This window comes from Caenorhabditis remanei, chromosome II (genome assembly GCF_010183535.1).
Source record: "Caenorhabditis remanei strain PX506 chromosome II, whole genome shotgun sequence".
Taxonomy (NCBI): domain Eukaryota; kingdom Metazoa; phylum Nematoda; class Chromadorea; order Rhabditida; family Rhabditidae; genus Caenorhabditis; species Caenorhabditis remanei.
The window spans coordinates 16,750,299-16,775,725 of record NC_071329.1 but is presented as its reverse complement, the minus strand read 5'-3'; the positions used below and the strand labels follow the sequence as shown (position 1 = coordinate 16,775,725).

The 25,427-nt window shown below is 39.5% G+C and overlaps 8 protein-coding genes across 8 annotated transcripts; 6 read left to right on the top strand and 2 right to left on the bottom strand.

The window, feature by feature from the left end:
* Positions 1 to 5,802: 5,802 nt before the first annotated feature.
* On the top strand, positions 5,803 to 7,838 carry GCK72_007492 (uncharacterized protein; the record flags this gene model as incomplete). The annotated part of the gene is made up of 7 exons (XM_053726248.1): positions 5,803 to 6,027; positions 6,444 to 6,535; positions 6,684 to 6,862; positions 7,039 to 7,121; positions 7,172 to 7,404; positions 7,450 to 7,585; positions 7,632 to 7,838. The coding sequence occupies 7 exons, from the start codon at positions 5,803 to 5,805 to the stop codon at positions 7,836 to 7,838; spliced, it is 1,155 nt and encodes a 384-aa protein (XP_053590442.1).
* Positions 7,839 to 8,373: 535 nt separating this feature from the next.
* On the top strand, positions 8,374 to 10,450 carry GCK72_007491 (uncharacterized protein; the record flags this gene model as incomplete). The annotated part of the gene is made up of 5 exons (XM_053726247.1): positions 8,374 to 8,737; positions 8,785 to 9,178; positions 9,230 to 9,608; positions 9,658 to 10,233; positions 10,283 to 10,450. The coding sequence occupies 5 exons, from the start codon at positions 8,374 to 8,376 to the stop codon at positions 10,448 to 10,450; spliced, it is 1,881 nt and encodes a 626-aa protein (XP_053590441.1).
* Positions 10,451 to 11,651: 1,201 nt separating this feature from the next.
* GCK72_007490 (uncharacterized protein) lies at positions 11,652 to 12,074 on the top strand (the record flags this gene model as incomplete). The annotated part of the gene is made up of 3 exons (XM_053726246.1): positions 11,652 to 11,739; positions 11,791 to 12,000; positions 12,049 to 12,074. 3 exons carry the CDS (start codon positions 11,652 to 11,654, stop codon positions 12,072 to 12,074), a joined length of 324 nt encoding a protein of 107 aa, XP_053590440.1.
* A 982-nt stretch (positions 12,075 to 13,056) lies between these two features.
* On the top strand, positions 13,057 to 15,356 carry GCK72_007489 (uncharacterized protein; the record flags this gene model as incomplete). The annotated part of the gene is made up of 3 exons (XM_053726245.1): positions 13,057 to 13,119; positions 13,165 to 13,988; positions 14,870 to 15,356. 3 exons carry the CDS (start codon positions 13,057 to 13,059, stop codon positions 15,354 to 15,356), a joined length of 1,374 nt encoding a protein of 457 aa, XP_053590439.1.
* Positions 15,357 to 15,826: 470 nt separating this feature from the next.
* GCK72_007488 (uncharacterized protein) lies at positions 15,827 to 17,720 on the bottom strand (the record flags this gene model as incomplete). The annotated part of the gene is made up of 3 exons (XM_053726244.1): positions 15,827 to 15,965; positions 16,428 to 17,606; positions 17,653 to 17,720. 3 exons carry the CDS (start codon positions 17,718 to 17,720, stop codon positions 15,827 to 15,829), a joined length of 1,386 nt encoding a protein of 461 aa, XP_053590438.1.
* A 1,231-nt stretch (positions 17,721 to 18,951) lies between these two features.
* GCK72_007487 (uncharacterized protein) lies at positions 18,952 to 20,668 on the top strand (the record flags this gene model as incomplete). Its single annotated transcript, XM_003100091.2, has 3 exons — positions 18,952 to 19,019; positions 19,066 to 20,244; positions 20,530 to 20,668. 3 exons carry the CDS (start codon positions 18,952 to 18,954, stop codon positions 20,666 to 20,668), a joined length of 1,386 nt encoding a protein of 461 aa, XP_003100139.2.
* A 443-nt stretch (positions 20,669 to 21,111) lies between these two features.
* On the bottom strand, positions 21,112 to 22,552 carry GCK72_007486 (uncharacterized protein; the record flags this gene model as incomplete). Its single annotated transcript, XM_053726243.1, has 4 exons — positions 21,112 to 21,250; positions 21,299 to 21,609; positions 21,744 to 22,440; positions 22,485 to 22,552. 4 exons carry the CDS (start codon positions 22,550 to 22,552, stop codon positions 21,112 to 21,114), a joined length of 1,215 nt encoding a protein of 404 aa, XP_053590437.1.
* Positions 22,553 to 23,547: 995 nt separating this feature from the next.
* On the top strand, positions 23,548 to 25,009 carry GCK72_007485 (uncharacterized protein; the record flags this gene model as incomplete). Its single annotated transcript, XM_003100106.2, has 3 exons — positions 23,548 to 23,615; positions 23,665 to 24,822; positions 24,871 to 25,009. The coding sequence occupies 3 exons, from the start codon at positions 23,548 to 23,550 to the stop codon at positions 25,007 to 25,009; spliced, it is 1,365 nt and encodes a 454-aa protein (XP_003100154.2).
* Positions 25,010 to 25,427: the final 418 nt, after the last annotated feature.

Sequence of the window (25,427 nt, the reverse complement as noted above, 5' to 3'; positions counted from 1 at the left end):
ATTTTTCTAGCCATCTCTGAAAGCGAATTTTGGCGTTGTTTTGCATACAAAATTCTATAAAAAATCACCAAAACTCCGCTGAAATTCCGTCGAAAATTACAAAAATTTTGTGAACTTTTAACACGGAAGTCGGAAGTGGCGAACAATTTCAACGGAAGAAGGAAGAAGGAAGAAGGAATAAAATTTCAAAAAAGGAAGAAGGAAGAAGGAAGAAGGAATTCCGCACAGCTCTGGTTCACATATTCCCAAACTCTGCTGTTACCCCGCACACTTCCCTATTGAGTAATGCTGTTCTACGATAGTTGTGTAGAAGAAAGAAGAAATTTCCCTTCTGAAAGACTTCAGAATTACGGATCGTTTTTGTTCTTTTTGTGGCCTAATCATCCTTACAAGTACAGTAATGACCATAAACATCTTTGGCCGTTTTCAGTTGAAAATGTACAAATTTGAGAGAATGACATGGTATCAATGATTGTCACAATCAATGGGTTTCTAATTATTTATGAAGATTAGAAGTAGGGCTCTATTTTTGTAGTTGACAACTTTTTTGTACGGACACTTCCCAGAGAGTTATGGTAATTTTAAGGGGACAGCTCAAAAATCTCTATTTTTCACTGAAATGGGACAATTTGAGGGAGAAATTACTTTGTTGATATGTAACTTGCTAAGAAGTGTTCTTACAAATAAGTATTCAACTACAAAAATGAAGTTCTACCTTTGTTCTGTATGGTCCATAAAAATTTTACTTGGTGGGACAATCATTGATACCATGACATACTCTCAAATTTAGACATTTTCAACTGAAAACGGCCAAAGTTGTGGAAAAATATTTATTTTTAAATATATTTTGAAACCTCTATTTGTTTTAGTTTTCTTTCTTTACCCCTCTCGTTCCCCCCAGTCTGGAAGCTAAAATGTTTTAGCAATGAGCAAAATATTTTTCTAAAGTCCAATGACCACTCCCTCTTTCATTTTCCTATCTCTCGTTTCTCTTTGTGACATGTTTATTTGTTTCCCTCAACCCAACAAAATAGAAACATAGACGCAGAGAAAAAGAAAAAGGGTCACATTTCTGCGTTGGCTGTTTATTTCCTTCTTTTTGCAACTGTGTCTCTTTCTTGTTTTGCTCTCTCTCTCCTTTTCACTATACATTTCAATTTTTTTCAAAGATTCAGGGGCTTTCAACTAATTTTTTGGCGTTCCCGATACGATTTCTCAACAGAACTGTAAAGTATGGACTGGATTCAACGGACTGATAATTCTAACTTTCATTGTCTGCGTCTCCACGCGCACTTCTATCTCTCACCCTTTGTTATTGTCCCACCATTTGACCTCTCCCGTTTGCCCTATGCCCGCGGGCGCCAATCTCACCCACCCCCAGACCAGTATATAAGGCCGAGCGGAAGCTCATTCGAGGCCGATCTTCGTACCCCTAACTTGTTTTCTATTCCCTTTTGACTTATCCTTTGTTATTCCTTATTCGCCCGCGCCACTTTACATGTAAGCTTGTCTTATAGTCTTAATAAATCCTTATAAAGCGCATAACCGTTTATGGGTTGTCCTAAGCACACATAATCGTTACTGGTAGCAGCGAGTCGCGTCTTAATTTTAAGACGTTTAAACACCCACCCACCCACCCCGCTTCTTATTGATTTTTGGTTATTTTAGCGCGCTTAGGACTTTTACTTCCTATTTCTAGTCAACAGGAGTGCACGCCCGTAGTTTTAGGTTAGTAATTGTAGGTTAACATAGGTAGTTTCTAGGTAAATTTTAACATTTTTAGGCTTTAACGTAGGTTAATGGGAAGCGCGACACCGTCAACCGCCTTCACCGGTGTTAGGTAATCGGGTCACCTTTTTTTAGCGGTGCACCCACGGTAACCATAGTTAGCTAACTTGTGACGAGCCTGAATTCGCGCCGTCAGCCGTCGCTGCCCCCCTTCCCCTCTTAACAAAATTGCTGATGCATCGCAATTTTTCGGTCCGTTTTAACTCGTTATCGTTTCTCTGTCGGAAATTCCCCCCGACAGAGCCCCCCTCTCCCATTTTTGGGACTCCTTCTAGTTCGCGACGGATTGGAACAACACATCTCGACCCATCATCGATTTTCGGACAACACCACACGGAAAATCGTGGCAATCACACTCAACTCGACTACAGGACAGTTTCCCGTCGAAAGTCGGTAAGTTTAGCGCTTTTCCTGGTTACAGCGGGTTGTGTGGGGTTAGTAATGGGATGACCACCGTGTCAACCCTCTAACTGCCACCTTCTCGCTCAGGAATTGCCTTCTGTCCATAAGACATGTAGTTCTCTACACAACATTTAAAACCTTACTTCTGTTGTCGTGAGACACCAGAGTGAGCTATCCTCGATAAATTTTTATCAGATTTTGGTCGGCGAATGGCTATGAAGGACGGTATGCAGTGAAGGCATAGGTCTCGCAGATGAGCACCACGAGAGGTGAGGACAGGAATTTCCTGTGGACACTCTCCCCTATTCTAGCTAGGGAAGACCGCCTGTCTTGCGCGGTTAGCAGGAGCTCTGATCGCGAGCTGAAGAAGAATGGAGACAGGTAGACGGAATATAACCTGTCAAAACAACCCTTTAAACAGGGAAGAGGCGCCACAAGCAAGTGGCAAAGGATTTTCGACATCCCAGAAGGATCGCCGAGTAACAAAGAAGCAAGCCGACAGGTCAACTACGTCGCACAAGGAAGATGAACCGAAGAAGAGGAAGTTTTTCGCTGGAAAACGGACGAAGAAACACAAATCGTTATCATTTGTACGGTCCGGAAGCACCAATGGTCAGGGATTGACGTCGGATTTCCATCAAAATCCATCGGAAGTGGAAAAACGCCTGAAAAATCTGAAATTCCACTCGTTCTCCAAGTTTTTCGACGCGAAGAAATAACATTCTTCGTAAATCAATGAAGTACAGTAAGAACTTCTTGAGGAAAGGCGCATGGTAAGGCGCAGCCGACAGGTCTCGCCACGACAAACCGCAGACGCGACCGCGTCGCCTACCGTAAGCTGGAGCGAGCGACAACAACAACAACAACAAGTCGTCATTTTGGTTTTCGAAACGTCGCCGGAGTCGTTTTCTCTCCGCTTTCGCTATTTTTGGCCGAAATTTTCGCTTTTCTTTGGCTTTTAAAATTTTTAGCAAGCGCCTCAGCTAGTTTTCGGATAAACCGCCGCCCAAATTCACAAAATTTTTGAGAAAGACAAAATTTCGTCTTGGCCTAAAATATTTTCGCTGTTTTACGTATGTTTTCGCCTTTCGCGGACTATTTCCGTTCTCTCCCGTCGTCAATCGCCTAGGCTACGCTCATATTTTCAGACTGGAACGTCAAAGCAACAACCGCCAAGGAGGAGAAGGCTACGCCGAAGCGACACAGGTCAGTCACGGGGTTGGTGAACGGGCTGACCACTGCGTCAGCCCATCAACTGCCGTGTCTGATCTCGCTGAGGTCACTCCTCCAGTCATACACATAAAACCGAGCGGTGCTCTGGGTGAAAGCCTGATCCCGTCTCGAAATACACCTGAAACAGCTGGTATCTCGGGCTTCGGCTTGAATACAGCTTACATTGCTAATCGGTTGAAAGAAATCGGAGAAATCCGGGATCTGGAGAACTTTTCAGGCGACAAAGATACATCGGTCAACCAAGGGAATCACACCGAGGAACAGGTCGAAGCAAGCAACGAAGACTACATCGAGAATGGCTTCACTCCTCAAGTAATGGTCCTATCATTCGGAACATCTCTTCCGCTGGAAAGTTATGGTGGCACAACTCGAGAAGACTTCAATGGATTCGTGCGGGCATTCAACGATCGAGTGGCAGCGATGAATGCGGATGCTTCGGATGAAGACAAAAAGCGAGTGTTCCTCACAGCTCTTAAGGATCAAGCAAGGGACCGAGCAGAGAGCATTCTGGCAGAGAAACCGGACGCAACGTTCGAAAACATTGTCCAAGGAATGAAGGAGATGTTTGTAGGCACCAGTCACATGCAAAGAAGCAAGGCACTTCTGCGCTCATGCAAGCAGGCTACCGGAGAATCTGCTGATGCCTTCTTCCACAGGCTCAGCAAGCTAGCTAAGCAGTCGTACCCAGGTAATTCCGGGTTTCAAAAAGAACTCACACTCGAACAGTTCCTGAACGGGTTGAACCAGACAATCAAGACCCAGGTCATGCTCCGTACACCAGCAACGCCTGAAGAAGCACTCAGCATCGCTCTAACAGTTGAAGGATGCTTGTCACTGGCAGATCAACCCACACCAAGTGCTCAACTTCCTGCTGAGTTGATAACCACTCTGACAAACATGGTCATCGATTACAAGAATCGGAACAGTTCACGAGACGATTTCCAGGATGACAGAAGGCGAGACTACAGCCCAAATCGTAGGGATGGAAACGAGCCATTCCGAGGAAAATGCCATTACTGCCGGAAAACAGGACACTATGCCAGAGACTGTCGACAAAAGCAGAGAGACCAGAATGCCGGTTGGCAACCCAACGGACCCAGAAATCCAGTATACAACCATCGTGCGGATAATGGTTCTGGCGTCAACGTAGTCGCTCTTCAAGAAGAAGTGAGAGTTCTTCATAATGCAATCAAAGCACGCGATGATCAGATCGAGGAGCTTCAGAAGCGGCATGACAGAATGACTGGTGATGGTTACTACGCAAGCAACGCGAGCGTTTCAATGATACACTGGCCTTCACAGCCAGCAAAGCTGAATCCTCAAGTGCAGCAAGCTGGCTTCAATCAGCATCGTATCGGATCGGAGCAGATCACAGCTCAGGTAACAATCAAAGCCAATGGCTTCAAGTGTAGTGCGTTGTTCGATACGGGATCCAACATTACCATCGCTGGCGACAACACACGCAAGACTCTGGGAATCGAGCAGCTGACAAAGACTCCTATTGACCACGCCTGTGGCATAGGAGGTAACCAGGTAAGAATGGCCGGCTACGCCGACATTCTCTTCCAGATTGGCTCTTCGAGCATCACTCAGCGTACCTACTTCACTGTCGGTAGTTGCACTCCTGGAAACCCACGCGGTTGCGATGTCATCTTTGGCAACGATTTGCTGTCAAGGCTGCCGATGTTCGTCTTCGACTACGCCAACGCATCACTCCATATTGGGAAGGACATTCTACCACTCGGAGCCAACCCGTCTGCAGTTTCAAACCCACCACAGTTAGACATCAAGGAAGCGGAAGGAACGGTAATCCCTCCAAGATCGGAGCGGATGGTGAAGTGTACTATCCCAGAGGAATTCAGTCGCACCTCGGAGCTCACTACTCTGGCAGTACCACCGCGTCTGCCAAGTGAGCGTCTGTTCGTGGCTCCAACGGTGATGTCAGCTAACAACGTCGCGGTGATGATCACGAACGCGTCTGAAGAAGAAGAAACCCTTCAATCCAAAACCAAAGCAGCCCGCAAACTGGTGGATACGGAGGACGAATCATCGTGTCTTAGCGGGATGATTCTGCGGCAGGGCACCCAAACCCATGAGCTCAAGGAGTCGTGCAATAAACTCCGAAAGGACAACTACTGTTCCATAAGCTGGGACTAGACCCATCAAACACGACCACCAAGCGCCATGACCCAGTGGACAAAATTTGGCCGAAAGAATAAGTTTTCCTAGGTCTAAGTTTATCTTGGTTTAGTAGACCAGGGACGGTCTCGTTTGAAAAAGGGAGCCGGGAAATGTCATCCTGGATGCATTTCTTGGTGTAGACCTAGGAAAAGCGGTTTCCCAAACCAATTTTCACACCTTTTTGAACCCCAAATTTCCATGACTTTTGTTCGGTTTCCAGAGAAATTCGTTCACTGCAACCATTGGTTCTACACTGGACATTCTAGTCACGTGAGCTCTGGCCACTTTCGGCAACACACTTCGTGTCAATCAGGCAACACCGTGGTCCAAACCAAGCAGTCGAAGGATGATCGATGGATCAAGTCATCAGTCCGTTCTTTGGACGATCGAGGACGATCTCGAATAAAATATGGGAGGTGTAAAGTATGGACTGGATTCAACGGACTGATAATTCTAACTTTCATTGTCTGCGTCTCCACGCGCACTTCTATCTCTCACCCTTTGTTATTGTCCCACCATTTGACCTCTCCCGTTTGCCCTATGCCCGCGGGCGCCAATCTCACCCACCCCCAGACCAGTATATAAGGCCGAGCGGAAGCTCATTCGAGGCCGATCTTCGTACCCCTAACTTGTTTTCTATTCCCTTTTGACTTATCCTTTGTTATTCCTTATTCGCCCGCGCCACTTTACATGTAAGCTTGTCTTATAGTCTTAATAAATCCTTATAAAGCGCATAACCGTTTATGGGTTGTCCTAAACACACATAATCGTTACTGAACTTTATTTTTATTTTCTTATTATCTTAACTTCTTTGTTTTGATATATCTCTAATATTCCAGTTACAGAAAATGTTATCAACAGTCGTTGATCTAGAGCGACATCACTCTGAGCCAATTACACGGAACTTTGGAAACTTCCTGTGCTATGATTGGTGAGCCTTGTCAAGTTTTTGTTTTAATCAATACTTTTTTTATATATAGTCCAAATACTCTCAAAACTTTGAAAGGGTACCCCAGGAGCCGGTGATTGCTCATTATAGATTTAGATCGCAATTACATTTGAAACAAAATTTATTTTAGGAATCTCACCATCAATAAATTGGACAGTGATGATAATCGTGAATGCTGGGAGTTTCGCTTATTCTCAGAATGCACAAGCAACGTACCTGACTCGTTAAAACTGGAAGTGGAAGCTGAAATAAGCATATCAGAATACAGATACCGGGCTGTGAATTCAATCAATGGTTATTATGAAAAAAGTAGGAAAAAGCACGAAGGGAAAGAAACGATGCTTCGAGCTAAGCTGTTTCAAAATGACCCAGACTCGCGATTTTCGAGCATCAGAGTGGACATCAATGCTATCAAAGTTGTTGGTATCCCCGTTGACTACCCAGTAAGTTGAAAAAAATTATTTGTACATTAGAATAAATTTCAGAATTGCTCTCCAACTGTGAAGCTGGATGTTGGTGGCACCATATTCCATACAACAGAGCAGTATCGAAATACAAATTCAAACTGGTTAGTTTCAGAAATAGAGAAATCAGATTATATTGCTCATACTCAAACAGGAAAATAAAAAACAGGAACATAATAATAAAGCTGATACCGACGGACAAGTTAAAGAAATGGATCCTGTGTTCTACGATCGTGACCCAAAACACTTCCGATTGATATTGAATTTCCTGAGAGATGGAAAAGTGGGCCTGCCAGATTCTGATAAAGAAGTCGAGGAGATTCTGGAAGAAGCAAAATTCTATGATTTGATAGAGTTGTCCAATTATTGCACGGATCATTTGAGCAGGTAAGTGTATAACACTAAGTTTCATGAAATACTCGTTTCCTCCAGAAAATCTTCTCGTAACTCCACTCCAGTTGTTGACATTGTTCAACTGGACATTGGTGGTACCATATTCAAAACCACAAAGTCTACACTGACAAGATTCAATGGAATGTTCAAGACAATGCTGGATAATGAGATATCTGTGAGCCATACTCTGCCTTTATCAGTCAAATCCTTTTAATTTTCAGGTGAAAAAACAGGATTTCGAGTCGATTTTCATCGATAGATCCCCCAAACACTTTGACATCATACTCAACTTCATGAGAGATGGAGATGTGGAGTTACCGGAAACCAACAGGGAGCTCAGAGAGGTTTTGAAAGAGGCACAGTACTATTTATTGGGCGGTCTTGTTGAGAAATGTGAGAACTGTATTGATAATATTGTTGTTGCTTAATCCTTTTTAAAATATATTTGGCTTTTTTTGAAACTATCTTTAATGATTGAATTGTTTGGTGTTATGATAAAATGTTATGATATGGAGCACGTGTTCGAATATCATTCGATTTATTAAAAAATCTTAATTTCAATTAAATCTTACTCTGTTCCTGTTTATTCTTGGTGCATAACTTTTTTGAAAATAATTAAAATGAAAAAAATAAATATTAACTTTTTTTTTTGTTTTTACTCTATTTTTCGAGACGAATCCAATGGTGGCATCTGTTTTTGTCCGTTCAACACTTCTGGGCTCTTTTGTGCATTTTTAGTGCAACACCGCTCTGCGTACTTTTGGAACGACAGTAACCCCCGCGAAATTGCGTATTTTTTAGATTTTCAGCATTTTTTGCGGGATTTTCAGCTTTAATGTATATATTTTTAGTAATTTTCTCGATTTTTTAAATGAATTTATCTTAAAAATACATTTTGTCACGTATTAATTGTTTATATTTGTTAATTTATCAATTTTGCATTTATTATTAATTTTTTCAGACATGGTTCGCTCACCAAGAAAAAAAAGCAGTCGCAAAACGACACAAACTACTCAATACGAGCATGCTTCTCCACCAAAAAAGAGAACTAAGAATGAAACAAGAAAGAGAAAGCCGGAAAAGGTGGAAGCAGAAGTTGAGGAGGAGGAGGAGGAGGAGGAGGAGGAGGAAGAAAACCAATCAGAGCCGCCAGAAGATGAGGAGGAAGAAGGACACCAAGAGCCCCCAGAAGACGGTTCAGATGATGATGACGTTCCAGCTCGTCCAGCTCGAGTTCACAAAAGATCCAAAAGATCTCAAAAAGTGACCAAAAGTTCGGACAAAGATACTTTAGTGTCAAATATGGCACAAAAAGTCACCGATTTTAGTAAGTAAAAGTAATATTAGTTTTAAATTTCACTTATTATATTTCAGAAAAGACCGATTTTCACAAACTCCGACAAGTTGTGTTAGGTTTCGGTGGAGAGATCGCTGAACGTTTCAACATATTGAATATCGGAGATGACTGGAAACAGTATTCTTGTTGCATAAAGCATTGTTGCAAGCTTTTTGGTGCGAGTAATACGATTGGAGCTCAATCATGGATTTCTCTCAATTATAACTTCGGTAAAAGAGTAAATTTCGATGCAAATGGAAATCTGCAAATTGTTTTGACTGCTGGATCTGACTCTGGAAGACTATCTTGTTTTCCGTCTGTTTATGAATGCTTTGTCGATTCAAGATTGAAGGAGGCAGTTATGGCAATCGAAACTCCTTCAGATGTTTTCATTGAAGACGAGCACAGACAGTTGGAATCTTCACAATTCCAGTAAGTTTTTTTAATAAATTCGTAAGAAATATTAATAATTCTTTGTTTCAGGTTCCAAAAGGCAGCAAGATGGTGTTCTCTCATCACTCAATGGATGAATTGGAGTCGCGGGGAGGAAGAAGTGCAAGCAAATCTTCGAAAATTCAAAGTCGATAAGAAAAACTTTGATTATCTCTTTGTTAGCAACATTTTTCTCCCATTGTGGCAAGGAATTCGTCATGGTAGTCGGTGTGCCGACTGTTTCTATGCAGAATCTCTGCATTCGTCTATCGATGGTGTTTTGCAAGGATTGACCAGGATTATTCCAATAAAAGTCGAATTGGCATATGCTAATATGCGAATTTTATCCAGTTTTGGTGGTCAGAAAAAGACAACAGAAACTTTCGCCACATCGGATGCGCCGCCACAAGATCGCAACATGGTTTCCGAGGTAAATTTATAGCAAAACTGAGATTTTTTCTATTTCATATTTTTTTCAGATCGTCACGGCACTCGCCGATAACGAGTACAAGTATGACTATCCATTTGGCTTGTTTAAGCCAAAATTAGTTATCGGAAAAGATCCTGAAGCGAAAAACGCTCTCAACCCATGTAATTTGGAGACGGTTTTTTTTCTAAAAAATCCAGAATGGAAATGTTTGGACAACGAGAAGTTTGATATCAACGATATCGTGGAATCTTTGAAACAAGTACATGATGATGAAGGCTCGGACCTTTCAATGGGTGACGAAGAAGCGGATGATCAAGGTTCCAATGACGGAGGTTCCACTTCAGATTTGCCTCTGCCATTGGATGATAATCATGATCCAAGATACTACCATACGCCAAGAAGAGTCGACATCATCGATGATGAAGAATACTCGGACACTTCGATGGGTGGCCATCCAATCGATGAAAGAAGAAATAAAAGACAAGATGACGTCGAATTCGACCCACCTGGAAACTACGGATTTCCATCTCCACCAAGACGAAGAGAAAGTCCACATTCTCCAGCTCAGATTGTTTTCCCGTCTGACCCAAACGTTCCGTCAACTTCGACTGGAATTGGCCCATCAGTGAGTTTATTCTTTGTAATGCTAACATTTCAATATTACTTTTTTCCAGATTCTTCGTCCTCCACGCCTATCGGCCCATTTTCCACTCACATCGACTCCACGTCGCCAAATTCTCCGAGTTCAAAGCAATTTGAACCGTTCAAAATCTGATACTCCGGTAACTGATAGTTTTAATAATAATTGGAAGGGAATATTCAAGAAAATTGAAAAAATTTAAATTTTCTTGTAAAATTTATGTTGTAAAATTTATTTAAAGTAAGCATTTAATGTTTAATATGTTCCCTTTTATAATTTGTATTAATTTCTCACATAAAATTAATAAAAACGGTTTTTTTTAATATAAAAATTCGCTTTTTTTCTATATTCGCAAAATTTCAGCGTTTTAATGGCCACATGATCACGCACTTGCTATTATCGGCTCGCGAGCACTTACCGGGGGTGTTAAGGGCACATCCAATTTGTTCGAAATGGTCTCGAAGCGGATAACATTATTTTCAATTCTTTTCAGACCTGCAAAACTCAAAAATACGACATTTAACCTTTTTTGAACTACGAGACCATTCCGTGAAATTTCCAATAGATTTTTTTAGACGGTGAACCATCAAAGAGCGGTAAGATGAAAAGAGCCGAGACAAAGAAAATGTAACTATGATTCTTACATCAAGGAAAAAGATACAATTCTGACAGAATTGTACGTATAGTGGTCTTATTAATATGGCTCACGAAGTTGCCAGAAATTTATCAAAAATTAAGAACTGATTTTCTTCAGATAGTAGTTTCCCTTCCCAGTGGACCAACTGCATAGTTCAATCTACAATTTCTGCAAAAAATATTCCGTGTATTCACAAATGAGATAACCGCCTTCACATTCTTCTTATTGCATACAATATAAGTTAGTACTGTTACAAGTGGCACAGTGAAAAAGTTAGAAGCGCTTTTTGAGACAAACACCTGCGCTGGTTTATAATCAATTGAATTTCAAACCCCGGGTTGGGTCGAAAAAACTTTTTATTTCGACCAGGACAAATTTGTTTTTTCCATACTTGCTTTCCCATACGAATTCAGTTGTAGTACTAAAACTCGGCCCGTCGCAAGTATGCTGTTTCCTAGTTTCGAACTCCCACTCAGACATTACCATCTGAACAAACACAATAGCTCAAGGTGGTAATCCATCTCTCATCTTTTTCCTTATTTACTCAGTTGGTGACAATGGTTTGTATCAAATTAGTTCAGTGTTTGATATCTATGTTCTTTTTCATCTGACAACTAAAATCAAAACTTTCGAAGTGGATCATGGGCCAAACAACAGTCTATCCAATAGCTTGCCACTTAGCCATGTGAATGTTTGACCAGCTTATCCAAGTTCGGCTCGTACGTATAAAATGCGTTCCTTAAAATACTCTTCATTTCAAAAAATCATGATTTATTCTTTAGCAATCTTAGCGGTTTTCATAGTTTTCTGTTCCGCACAGAAGACTATTTGTGAGGAAGGAGGAGAATACGGGCGTAAGTTATTCTTCTGAAAATTCCGAGTTACAGTAACCTAAATCCGTACAGCTTCTCCCATGGGCATGTGTCCCCTTGGCTCCTACGAAGTTATCAATCAAATGTGTTGTAAAGAATCGAAAATTCGCCAAGTGGCCTGTGAAGATCAACTCGATTCGAATGGAAAGAGTATGTGTCCGTTGTCAAGATTGGGATGCTACCGTAAACTGTTAGGATCGTTGAAAGAAGAAATCGAATTATGCACAAAGACTTGTGAATATTGTGAGTATTTTGATTGTGGGTTAACACATAAGAAATCTTGAATTTCAGGTCCAATGCCACCAAGATTCAGATAAAAGTTTTGTCTGTAAATGGAACAATCTAAACTGATTATCTGTGTTCACACATTTGCAAAATAAATATAGTTTTATAATTTTTGAATGTTATCATCTTAATGTTTTTGCAGATGTCCGTTTACAGTACTCCTTAAAAGGTTATCAACTTTGGTTGTTTTCAGTAGAAAATGACCAACTTTGACAGTGTATTTCGGTGTCACCTGATTATTCGATAAACTCAATTTTGTATGTGTTGGACAGAGCAAAAATAGCACATCATTTTTGTAGTTATCCATTTTTTCGTAGAAACGCTATCTTAAAAGTTACAGGTTGTTTAAACTCCAATATTTCGCTAATACCTACCAAAAAATGATCAACTACAAAAATTATGTGCTATTTTTGCTCTATCCAACTCATACAAAATAAAATTCGTCAGACATTCAGTTGACACCGAAATACACTGCCAAAGCTGGTCATTTTCTACTAAAAACAGCCAATGTTGATAACCTTTTGAGCGGTACTGTATATTAGGGCAGCCCAGTGTTTACAACTGCGCTCTATTGAAATCTTCCCTTTGTCACAACTCTTTCTTCTTTTTGCGTCTCTCTAATCTGTAGAGTGCGGTTACAAGAACCAGAAAATAAATTGAGTAATTGTTCTATATAATTGTTCTCTGGGAATGTTTGCATACCTCCTCTACCAACGGGCCATTTCGAAACAGATGTACAATATGTGAGCGTTATTGAGTGCGATGCGTGTTGCGTCGCGGTTTTCCCATAACTCAATATGAGAAGAACGCATACCTTCATTCGTCTCCCTGTTTTCGCTTGCATATTGATTCAACCTCTTCCTAACTAGAGACATCGTTCCGTTCTAATCAATATTCTTGTAACTTAATCGAATAAACTGACATTTAGCATAATCCACGTAATGAAATATATCTGATTTCTTATAGAATTTCATTTCTTCTATAACTTCCTCCCATTTCAGGTAGATCATCAAAATGAGTTCCGATGATGACATGTACGATGATGATAGTTTCGAGCAGGAGACGGTTGATGATCAGGTTAACCACTTTTCTAGAAATTTTTTTTTCAATTTTTAATTCCAGATTCTCGACCGCGAAGGCTTAAAATCTGACATGGAAGAAGTCATAACAAGTGTCCAAGAAACTATTCAAGTCACCGAAGGAGTCTGTCGTATTCTGTTGCAAAATCACAAATGGAATCAGGAAGCATTGATTGACAAATTCTACGACAGCGCTGACCTGGAAACTTTTCTATCAGCAGCCAACATCCCTCTTCAAACGCCTTCTTCGGCAGATGGCGAGTGTGACATCTGTTGTGACATGGCACCGCTCACAGGTCTGTCCTGCGCTCATTTGGCTTGTAGTCAATGCTGGAAGGCGTATATAACGGAGAAGATCAAAGAGGGACAGAGCGAAATTGAGTGCATGGCGCCGAAATGCCAATTGATTATTCCGGATGAGCAAGTCGTCAAGTGTATTTCCGATGACACCAAAGTACTTGACACGTATCATCGAGTCATCCTCAACAACTACGTGAAAACCAATGTCTACCTCGAATGGTGTCCCGGAATTGACTGTGGGAAGGCGGTGAAAGGTTCCACTTGTGACCCCCACCTCATCGTTTGTACCTGTGGCACTCGCTTCTGCTTCGCTTGTTCCAACGATTGGCACGAGCCGGTCGACTGTCGACAAATGAAATTATGGGTCAAAAAATGTGGAGAGAGTAGTGAGACAGCCACATGGATTATTGAGAACACGAAGGACTGTCCGAAGTGTTTGACGTCGATTCAGAAGAATGGAGGGTGCAACTATATCAGATGCACGAATCCGAAATGTGGATATCAGTTTTGCTGGATTTGTATGAATGCGTGGTCGGTTCATGCGAATGCGTGGTACAATTGTAATAGGTGAGTGAGTGGGGGAGATGGTTCACAGATTTAGCACGGCACATTTCTTACAACTGCGCTCTACCGAAATGTCCTTGAGAAATGTCTCTTTTTCTCTAAGTTTCTCAATTTCGCACACAATTTTCTTTGGTTTCGGTAGAGCGCAGTTGTAAGAAGCGTGCTGTGCTAATAGGCAGACTTGTCAGGGACCGGGATAAAACCGAAAACATTCTTGGGCCGGCCCACTCAGCCCGTTTAGAAACATGTTTTGAGCAAACTTTGAAAATTTTTTTTGCAAAAGTTTGGTTTTCGACTAAAAGTTTAAAATTCAATCAAGTGGTACATGTTAATTTAAGCATTTTTACTCTGAATTTTCGAAAAATGTCAGAAAATTTGGACATTTAATCTGACAAAAGTTTGAAAAAAAATTGAGACTCGGCCCATTTTAAAGTTTTAAGCCACGCCTCTTTTTGGGAATTTTCAAATTTAAATTTTCCAAATTGTTTGGTTTCATTTTGTCAGAAGTTCAGAGTTTTGTCTCCCAATAGGCTCCGCCCACTTTCTAGAAATGTGCTGCTCTTGGTTCAACAGCAGAGTGGGCGGAGCCTAAATAAAAAAGTTCAGAAATTTTGAAGAAAATGTGGTTTCCGTAGCCTTCCTTACAATTAGCTCCGCCCACATTCTTTTTTTCCCAATCTTCCAAGCTCCGCCCCTTTTCAGCATTTTTTAAAATTGGCGCAAAAGTTCAAATTTTTTCGACTTTTTTGATTCAGAATTAGAAAAAAATTCCGAAAAATCATCAGAAATGTTCACATTTTCGATGAAAAAATGAAAAAATTTCTAAAAAAATTGATTATTTTTGTGAAACCGGGATTTGAAAAGTATACTAAAAAAATTTCCAGTTTCGACCAAGCCGCTGAGAACAACCGTAGTCAATTCCGCAACAACCATGACCGCTATCTCTTCTTCTACAACCGCTACCGTAGCCATGAGCAGAGTCTGAAAATGGAAGAGCGGCTCATCGCGAAAATGAATATGAAGATGGAACAAATGCAGAATCATTCCATGACTTGGAGAGAGGTTCAATTCTTGAGAGAAGCAGTCAATGTGTTGTCTCTTGCTCGTAGAACTATGATGTTCACATACGTCTTCGCCTATTTTCTCCAGAAGAACAACCATTCGATGATGTTTGAGACAAATCAGAAAGATATGGAAATGGCGACTGAGCAACTCTCCGGATTTTTGGAGCAAGATCTAGAGGGGGAGAATTTGAAGACGTTGAAACTAAAGGTTCAGGACAAGTGTCGATATGTCGAACAACGTCGCAATGCATTGTTGAATCATTGCAAAGAAGGAATCGAACAAGATGTTTGGGAATTCATTGAGTGATTGAAAAATCACTGTGATTCTAATAATTATTTGAATTTCTTGTTTATTGTTGGGAAGTTTGTTTGAAAATAAAGTATTTTGTTTGAAGATTTGTTGTTATTATAATGCTTCGAGGGCGCAATGGGCTTTTGAAATTTTGAATTTTCCCCCGAGTCGCGATGCGTGCGCGTTGCGGTTTATATTGAAAGATACGAAAAATCAACATTAAATTTGAATTGGGCACCGCGCGAACCCCTGTGCGACGGAGCGCTTGTACGCTGCCTTACGCTTCGCACTTCACAAAACCAGTTCTAAAATCTCTCAACCTAATTCAAATAAACACTTCAATTGGTAATGAAAAAATCATTCAAGCAGCAAAAAGATTAGAAAACAATTTAACAGAAAATGAATAACGGGGAGTATTCTCACAATTTTTGAAACATGAATCAATATTCGATTGATGTAGAAAAATATCAAATAGTTTCTGTCATTTATAATCGTACAATCCGTATTTTGAGAACCCATTTGCAATCGTACATGAAATCCTTTTGCTCTCGACTGCGTGGATTTTTGATAGGGACATAGAACACTTCGAGTTTTGTATTATTTCCAGTTACGACGGAGATGCATCTGAAAAAATATAGATTGCTGTTTTCTCACTGTTTTCTCGGGAGTAATCTGCTCAGGTAATAAAAATCGAAGACTTCAAAGGAGGACTGAAGTTACATTTTTTATTTCAGACATGATAAATATTTCAAACAATTCTAAGAAACTAGAGGCGCGGCCGTGTAGTCCTCTCGGGAAAAATTTTTCCAATTTTTTTTCGTTTTTTGTAAGATAAATTGCAAAAAACACAAAATCGCGTTGAAAAAACTATAAGGCAGCATGGAAAAACTCTTCTACGAAAGCTCCTTTTGAGTCAGGAGAACGGGAATTGAAGAGTTCGTGCAATTTCAGCGTATGCGTCAATACTAAACGTATTAGAATTGCCTGAAGTATCATAATCTGAAATTAAAAATATATGACGTCAGTTCTCCTTTAAAGTATTATAACTCCAATATTTGTCTATACTATTTTTCTAATCAATCAAACCTTTTAGTCCTCTTTGTGTTCTCCAAACGGCTTTTGATAACTTTGAGAAGCTCTTTTGCTGTATCTTCTTCCTTGATTCCAAATGAATAACAAGTTCCGACAGGCTTGTCAGCATTTAGCCAGTTTTCGATTAATCCAAAATATGATTGAATTGGAACATCTCTAAGTGTTTCCGCCAGAACAACCTCTTTATTAGAAAGAGTTGTGAGAATCGGTAGAATATCGAATTGTGAGTCCGAGTTGTAAACAATCAATTCCTTCGAATCTCTGACAATCGGCAACTCAAAATCGTCTCTTTCTCTATTGGAAATCGGCAGTTTAAGAACATTCAACGGGAAACAAGAGGCGTCTAGCATTACATTGACACCTTCGCTCCAGTCATTCAAAGAATATCCATTTTCAAGTTGTTTCGTTTTCACTCTGAACCCGACAGGGAGTCTCAAAACGGCGCCAAATCTCGGCAACTGGACACTTTGAGCTTGAATTGCTGGGCGTCTTCCTCCAAAAAGCAATGTATTCAATCGTTTCATCGCTTGATGAAGCTTCATGTTGTATGCATATCTTTGGATTTGTTTCGTTTTCTTGTTACGGATAATAGTCAGCTGAATGTAGCAAGTATATGGTGGTTTCCGATCGAAACGACGAAATTCAAAAGGAGCAAGATTGGAGCGAGCGTCGTCGGTGAAAACTTCTAGAATATTCATATCCATTTCCATCGCATGTTTCAGACGGACTTCGTTTATATGGCCCCATGCGGCACTAGAATCCGGTTCTTCTAAAGCCTTTCCTGTTGGTAGCTGGCCAGTACGGATATATATGGCCTTCTCATAGCACTTCAATTCTTCTGTATAGTTTTTTTCAGTAAGGTCGTCCGTGCCAATTTGGAATGGCGGACCATTTGGATGTTGGAAGGAGATATCTCCAGAATCCAAAACAGAATCCGCCGAATAAATCTCAAATCCGTATTCATCCAGATCATGATAAAATCCAGTAGAGTCATTGTACATCTTAACATTCCTTGGAACTTTCACGCCTGGTTCGTAGTCTCGATAGATTCCCAAATCATAAAATGTATTATCAACTTCCGTAGAAACGCCGTCTAGCTTCAATTTGCGAATTCTGAGTGGCACGAGTTTTTCAGTTGAGCGGATTGCAGGTAGTCGGCGCGAAATTTGGAACCTACAAAATGTTTAAATTTTGAAAAAAAAGATGAACGGGAGCTTACCGAACGTTGGCATCCATATGAATCAGAACTGATTTCAAACTTTCATATTGCAACGGTATGGAATTCATTTTGATGGTTGAGAACAGTTCTAAGAAGACGGATACTGGAATCGGCAGAATATATCGATTGGTGGAAAACGAGGGGACACTGCAAGGAAATGAGTATGTTAGAGAGAAATAAAAAGGGATTAGCGATGGTTGAATGAAGATTAGCACCGCACGCTCTCCCAGTCTCCAAAAAAGAAATGAAAGAAAATTTTTGATTTACTCTCATAAAACAAAATTTCTGAGAGAATTGTAGGTGTACAACTTTATTACTTTAATTTTTGTTTACTGGGAGTAATTCAAAAACTTTCTTGCATTTCTTTTTTGGAGCTTTGGAAACCGTGCAGCTTAAAATGAGAAAGTAATTAGAGGTTTAGCTAAATTCTCTTAAAACAAAATATTTAACGCATTTTTTAACTTGTTTCATAATCTTTTTACTAAGCAAGATAGATTTCGATCGATAGGTCATAGTTTTCGACGGAAATAAAAAGAAATTTACATCGGAAATCATGCACTATGTAGTTTTGTCAATCGCTCGTCACTTCTTGTTTATAATTCTTCGAAATTTTCTCAATTTTTGCTACGCGCAGCTATTTTCCTTCGAAATAGTTTTTTAACGCATTTTTTTCGGGAAAAATTTAGAAAAATAATTCTGCCGTAGTTCAATTTCTTGAAAAAAGAACAAAATATCAACAGAATTCGGCGAAAAAAGCAGAAATAAGCGAAAAAACGGGGACGCGCCAAAATTCAATTTTAGAGAAATGAGGCAACCACGCTCCATTGACACGCATTAGAGAGAAGAGACGCAGACACTGCGGCCTCGCTGGAGTTTTAAAAATAAGTTTTTCCCATTTTCTCGCTTGTTTCTTTCGTTTTTCATCGAAACCTTTTGATATTTTTTGCTTTTTTCGAGAAATTGAACTACGGCAGAATTATTTTTCTAAATTCTTCGCGAAATATTGCTTTAAAATATGTTTTAACTGAGAATAGCTGCGCGTAGCAAAAATTGAGAAATTCAAAACCGGGAACTGTGCGATGCTACCAAATTAGTAGTACTAATTTGGTTATTTCTAGTTCTAATCGGACCGCAAAATGCATGCTTTTCGATGTAAATATCCTTTTTTCGTCGAAAATTTCTGAAATTCGACCATCGTTAATCCCTTTTTATTTCTCTCTATCATACTCATTTCCTTTCAGTGTTTCCACGTTTTCCACCAATCGATATATTCTGCCGAACTCAGTATCAACCATCAAAATGAATTCCATACCGTTGCAATATGAAAGTTTGAAAGCAGTCCTGATTCATATGGATGCCAACGTTCGGTAAGTTCCCGTTCTTCTTTTTTTTCAAAATTTAAACATTTTGTAGGTTCCAAATTTCGCGCCGACTACCTGCAATCCGCTCAACTGAAAAACTCGTGCCACTCAGAATTCGGAAATTGAAACTAGACGGCGTTTCTACGGAAGTTGATAATACATTTTATGATTTGGGAATCTATCGAGACTACGAACCAGGCGTGAAAGTTCCAAGGATTAATAAGATGACCAATGATTCTATTGGCATTTTACATGATCTGGATAAATACGGATTTCAGATCTCGTCAAGTGATTCTCCTTTGGATTCTGGAGACATCTCCTTCCGGCATCCAAATCGTCCGGGATTAGTGGCATTCCAATTCGACGATGATGCTCATGAATTAATCTATAGAGAAGAGTTGAAGTGCTATGAGAAGGCCATATATCTCCGTACTGGCCAAGAAACAACAGGAAGGGAAGAGCCTGATACTAGTAACGAATGGAGTCGTGTTAACGAACTCCGTCTGAAACATGCGATGGAAATGCCAATGGATATATTGGAAGATTTCGCCGACGATGCTCGTGCCAAAATTCTTCCTTTTGAATGTCGTCGTTTCGATCGGAAACCACCATATACTTGCTACATTCAGCTGACTATTACCTGTTCCAAGAAAACGAAACTAATCGAAAGATATGCATACAACATGAAGCTTTACGAAGCGATGAAACGATTGAATACATTGTTCTTTGGAGGAAGACGCCCAGCGATTCAAGCTCAAAGTGTCCAGTTGCCGAGATTTGGAGCCGTTTTGAGACTCCCTGTCGGGTTTAGAGTGAAAACCAAAGAAGTTGAAAATGGGTATGATTTGAATGACTGGAGCGAAGGTGTCAATTTGATGCTAGACGCCTCTTGTTTCCCGTTGAATGTTCTTAAACTGCGGATTTCCAATAGAGGAAGAGAAGATTTTGAGTTGTCGATAGTCAGAGATGCGAAGAAATTGATTGTTCACAACTCGGACTCACAATTCGATATTCTACCGATTCTCACAACTCTTTCTAATAAAGAGGTTGTTCTGGCGGATACATATAGAGATGTTCCAATTCAATCATATTTTGGATTGATCGAAAACTGGCTAAATGTCGACAAGCCTGTCGGAACTTGTTACTCATTTGGAATCAAACAAGAAGATACAGCAAAAGGGCTTCTCAAGATTATCAAAAGCCGTTTGGAGAACACAAAGAGGACTAAAAGGTTTGATTGATTAGAATATTTTTTCAGACAAATATTGGAGTTATAATACTTTAAAGGAGAACTGACGTCATATATTTTTAATTTCAGATTATGATACTTCAGGCAATTCTAAAACTTTTATTATTAACGCATACGCTGAAATTCCTCGAACTCTTCAATTCTAAAATATCATAATCTGAAATAAAAAAGGTCACTTCAGTCCTCTTTTCGAGTCTTCGAATTTCGTTACCTGAGCAGATTATTCCCGTGAAAACAGTGAGAAAACATCAATCTATATTTTTTCAGATGTATCTCTGTCATCACAGGAAACAACACAAAACTCGAAGTGTTCTATGTGCCTATCAAAAATCCACGCAGTCGAGAGCAAAAGGAATTCATGTACGATTGCAAATGGGTTCTCAAAATACGGATTGTACGATTATAAATGACAAAAACTATTTGATATTTTTCTACATCAACCGAATATTGATTTATGCTTCGAAAAATTGTGAGAATACTCCCGTTATTCATTTTCTGTTAAGTTGTTTTTTTCTCTAATCTTGTTTTCTATTTGAATGATTTTCTCATAACAATTATTACCGAAAGACGGAATTCCATTGCAACTCTGGGTAGCATCTGGAAAACAACTGTAAGTAGAATAACACAGACGGATGATTCTAAACCGAACCAGTTCAAGATTTGCAAACTTAAGCATCAGTTGAAGCGTCAGTCACAGCATTACGAGAAATATGTTTATCCAATTGAAATAATGAAAAAAATGGTGTGAAATGAACATTCACAGAATCAGCTGAACAAAAATTAAATTGCGAAATCTTAATATTGGTTAGTGATATCTGAAAGTTCGATAATTGCGTTTCGAATAAACATCTAATGTTGGACGATCCGAATCTCGAGAAACCATTTTCGATTGTACATCAATCCTTCCTCTTTCGCGTTTCGAGAATCTTTGATTGGAATATAGAGCACTTCTAGTCTCGAATCATTATTTATGCAAATTGAGACAAATCTGAAAATAAGACTGATTCATCCTATCTTTTTTATTTGATTATCAAACCTTTCAGTTATCTTTACATTCTCTACTCGACTTTCGATAATTTGGAGAAGCTCTTTCGCTGGTTCTTCTTTTTCGATCCCAAATGAAAAACTTGTTCCTATGGGCTTATCACCAATCAGCCATTCTTGAACAAAACCGAAATATTCTTCAGCAGTGATCTCACTTCCTGTGTAAAACAAAACCACTTCCTTGTTGAGAAGAGCTTTGAGACTTGGTAGGATATCGATTTCTGGGCTAGGACTGCAGATAATTAATTTCTTCGCATTTCTGATTAACGAGAACTGAAAATCATCTTCGTCCCGCGTCTCGATCTGTACAACATCCAATGGGAAGTGTGAGGGGTCTAACAAAGAAGCGATGACATCATATCGGTTGGACGAGTGTACCGAGTTTTTGAGTTGCTTCGTACTAACTTTGAACCCGGCTGGCACTCTTAGAATATTACTTGAATAGGAAACTGAAACTTCTCGACGAGGATTGGCCACCGTCTTCCTTTAAACAAAACGTCGTTCAAATGTTTCGTTGCTTCGTATAGTTTCATACTGTACGGAAAACGTTGAATCCTCTTTTCTTCTCCGTTTTGGGCGGTCAGTTGAAGATAACAGGTGTACGGTAGTTTTAGATTGAAACGGCGACATTCAAATGATAAAAGTGCAAAGCGAGCATTTTCGACATCATATTTTAATGTTTCAATGGGAATTTTCATGTAATATTTCATATAGAAATCGGCCTGCTCGAAAATTGACAGTTCCACCTTTTCATGAGTTGTCCGAACAAGCAAAGCCTTTTCAGCAAGTCTCAATTCTCGCTGACGATCTCGTTCTTGATGAATTGTATCAGACCGAGCTGGAACTAAATTATTTGGTTCCCCAATTAAAATATCTGCCGGTGCCAACTCGAATTGCGTGGATGTGATTGTAAAACCGTACTCATCCAGGTCAAAATTATATCCGCCGTAATCGTTATAGTTCTGAACTGACTTCGGAACTGTTTCACCCAAATTGTATTCCCTATAGATACCCAAACGATATACGGTACCATTGACGGTGGTGGAGTATTTGTCAAGATGTAGACTGTGAACTCTGAGTGGTACGATCTTTTCCGTTATGCGGATTGATGGAAGTCTTTGGGATATTTTGAATCTGAAATTTAAAAAAATGTGGAAACAGAAGAAAAGTTAACTCACCTAACATTGGCATCGATATATTGGAGAACTGCTTTTAAACTTTCATATTGCAACGGTATGTTGTTCATCTTGATGGTTGAGAGCAGTCCCAAGAAGACGGATACTACGGTTCGGCAGAATATATCGATTGGTGGAGACTGGAGAACGTGAACCAAACGGGGGGCACTGCGAGGGAGTAACGGAGAAATAGGAGATTAGCGATGGTCGAATGAAGATTAGCACTGTGAGATAATATCGACGTTTGACCGTGAATAGATGGCCAAGAACAGTGAGAACAGATGGTAGTCTTTGTGTGTGTATGATGATGGCACAATGATGAACCGTGGGAGTATTTACCAATGAATAGCTCAAGAATACTCCACAACGTAAAAAGAATGATGCTCATGAGTGCTAATCTCAAGAATTGCATTTCTGCTTACTTTCTTCTTTCTTTTCTTTTTCTTTTCAGTGACAACCAGGCTTGTTCGGAAAAAAAACTTATCGGAAAATCCGATATCCAATTTTTTTTCGAAAACACATTAATTATCAAGGCCGCTATTCTGATAGCCAAAACACTCAATTAAATATTTTGCTTTTTTACAGTACCTCAAAAATTCAGATTTTCCGACTATGTATTTTTCGAAAAAGTCGGAAAAATCGGTATTTCCGATTTCCGGTTTCAAAAAGCCTGGTGACAACGTTTTCTGTTCGATCAATCTTGATTTTGGTTGATTTATACTGAAAATTAGGTTTTTAAGCATCTGTGAAATCTTATCAGTGGCTCATATGTTGTGCAATTATCCTACGCTCAGATAGACTACTAGAAAAATCCTTTCTGCTCTCTTCTCCGCCTCCACATTTGTCTTCTCTCTCATCAAAGTCCACTGCTCACACTTTGTGACGTCACTCTATGCACATACATTCCCAGCGAACTTCTTTTCTGACCTCTTCTCTCGCGTAGAACCTTTTTATTACTGGGGAAAAAGACCAATCTAATAGCCTCCCCTGCCTGTTCTCGTTTTCTAAGAATCGATATTTTGCAGATCAATCTTCTTCTTTTTATTTGTATTTCACTGTCATCAAGATGAAATCCATACCGCTGCAATATGAAAGTTTGAAGGCAGTACTGATTCATATGGATGCTAACATACGGTAAACATAACTATTATAGATCTTTTTACCACATTAATTTTGATTTCAGATTCAAAATATCCCAACAACTACCCACAATACGCATAACGGAAAAACTGGTGCCACTCAGAGTTCGAAGTTTAAGACTTGACGAGTATAGCACCACTGTCAATGATACTGTATATCAATTGGGTATCTATCGGGAGTTCAAATTGGGTGAGAACATATTAGAGCAAATCAAGAGGGAGAACGATTATGGAGGAATTAATAGCGATCTAGATCAATACGGTTTTCGAATTTCACCTGGCCATTATGTGGTGACTCCTGGTGACGTTTCATTTCGAGATATGAACAGTCATGCATTGCAATACGATACAATTGGAGTTGAACGATACTATCGAGATGAGTTGAAAATCTATGAGAAGGCTTTGCTACTAAGAACTAACTCGGACACGGATGGGATTACAACAACTGAACATGATGGAAATTTGGAAGGGAATCGTGTTGATTTATTCCCGAGACATGGATTACAAATGCCGCTTGATACGTTAAAGTATCGTATCGATAATCTCTACACTGAGCTTCTTCCGTTTGAATGTCGCCGTTTCAATCTTAAACCACCGTATGTCTGCTATATCCAATTGACAATCCAAACAGGAAAAAGCAAACAAGTCCAGCGGTTTCCTTATAAAATAAAACTCTATGAAGCTATGAAGTCTCTGAACACGCTTTTATTCGGAGGAAGACGTTCACTAATCCTAGCTGAAAGATTTCACTTGCCTATTTCAAGTATAATTTTGAGACTGCCAATTGGGTTCAAAGTTGGAACGAGACAACTGAGAGATTTTTTCCAAAATGATAGATTCGATATTCTCCCTTCGATTCTCGATTCGTCGTTTTTTCCACTCGATCTGATCTCAATCTATGTAATGAATCCAAATGACGTACAACACCCTATCGTCTCTAGTGCAAAAACGTTGATTATCTTTGGTTTTGGCACCGATGTTGACGAAAGAACTGCAATCAGAAACTGTTCAAACCAACAAGTTGTGGTTAGAAGTATTTGGTTCACAATCACAGTTGAGCAGATGTTTGGTAATGTTCAGTACTGTCTTGAGAATCGGTCTATTCAAACGTGTTACTCATATAGTATCAATGACGAAAAAACTGCGAAAGAACTCTTCAGATTGATTAAAACCCGTATAGATAATACAAAGAGAACCAAAAGGTGACACTCAATCATTCATTTTTCCTAAAACTAAAAAGTTTCTTTCAGATGTGTTTCTATTAAAACAACGGATCGTAGAAGACTGGAAGTGTTTTACATTCCAACCAAAAATATGCAAAATGAAAAACAGGTGGAACATATGGGCAATTCGAAATGGATTCTCAAGATACGAACCGTTCGATTTTAGAATGAGAAAGCGCTTGGTTTATCTGTTATGTCTTTTGTTTTGCGGTTTTGATTTTTGAAATATTATATAAATAATTTTCTGAATAAACAAATAGAATTGATTCTGCTTATTGGTTGATTTACATACAGTAGCGGTCATGGATGAGTTTACCTCAATACATTCATCTGCATCTCAGCTGACCATTTTGTAAAAACGCTTTTTCAGAAATAGCTAAATAGCCTGTAAAACTTACATAAGTTTTTTGTTTAAAGTGATCACTTGATATTTTCGAGTATCGATTTTTCCTGATCGTGAACTGGATCCTATGATTTTTTGAATTAAAAATGTTAAACAACGTTCATAGAAACAAAATATAATGTTAGAATGCTTCTGCGCATCTTGAACACCGTGCTTCAGCTCCAGATGTCCAAAATAATAT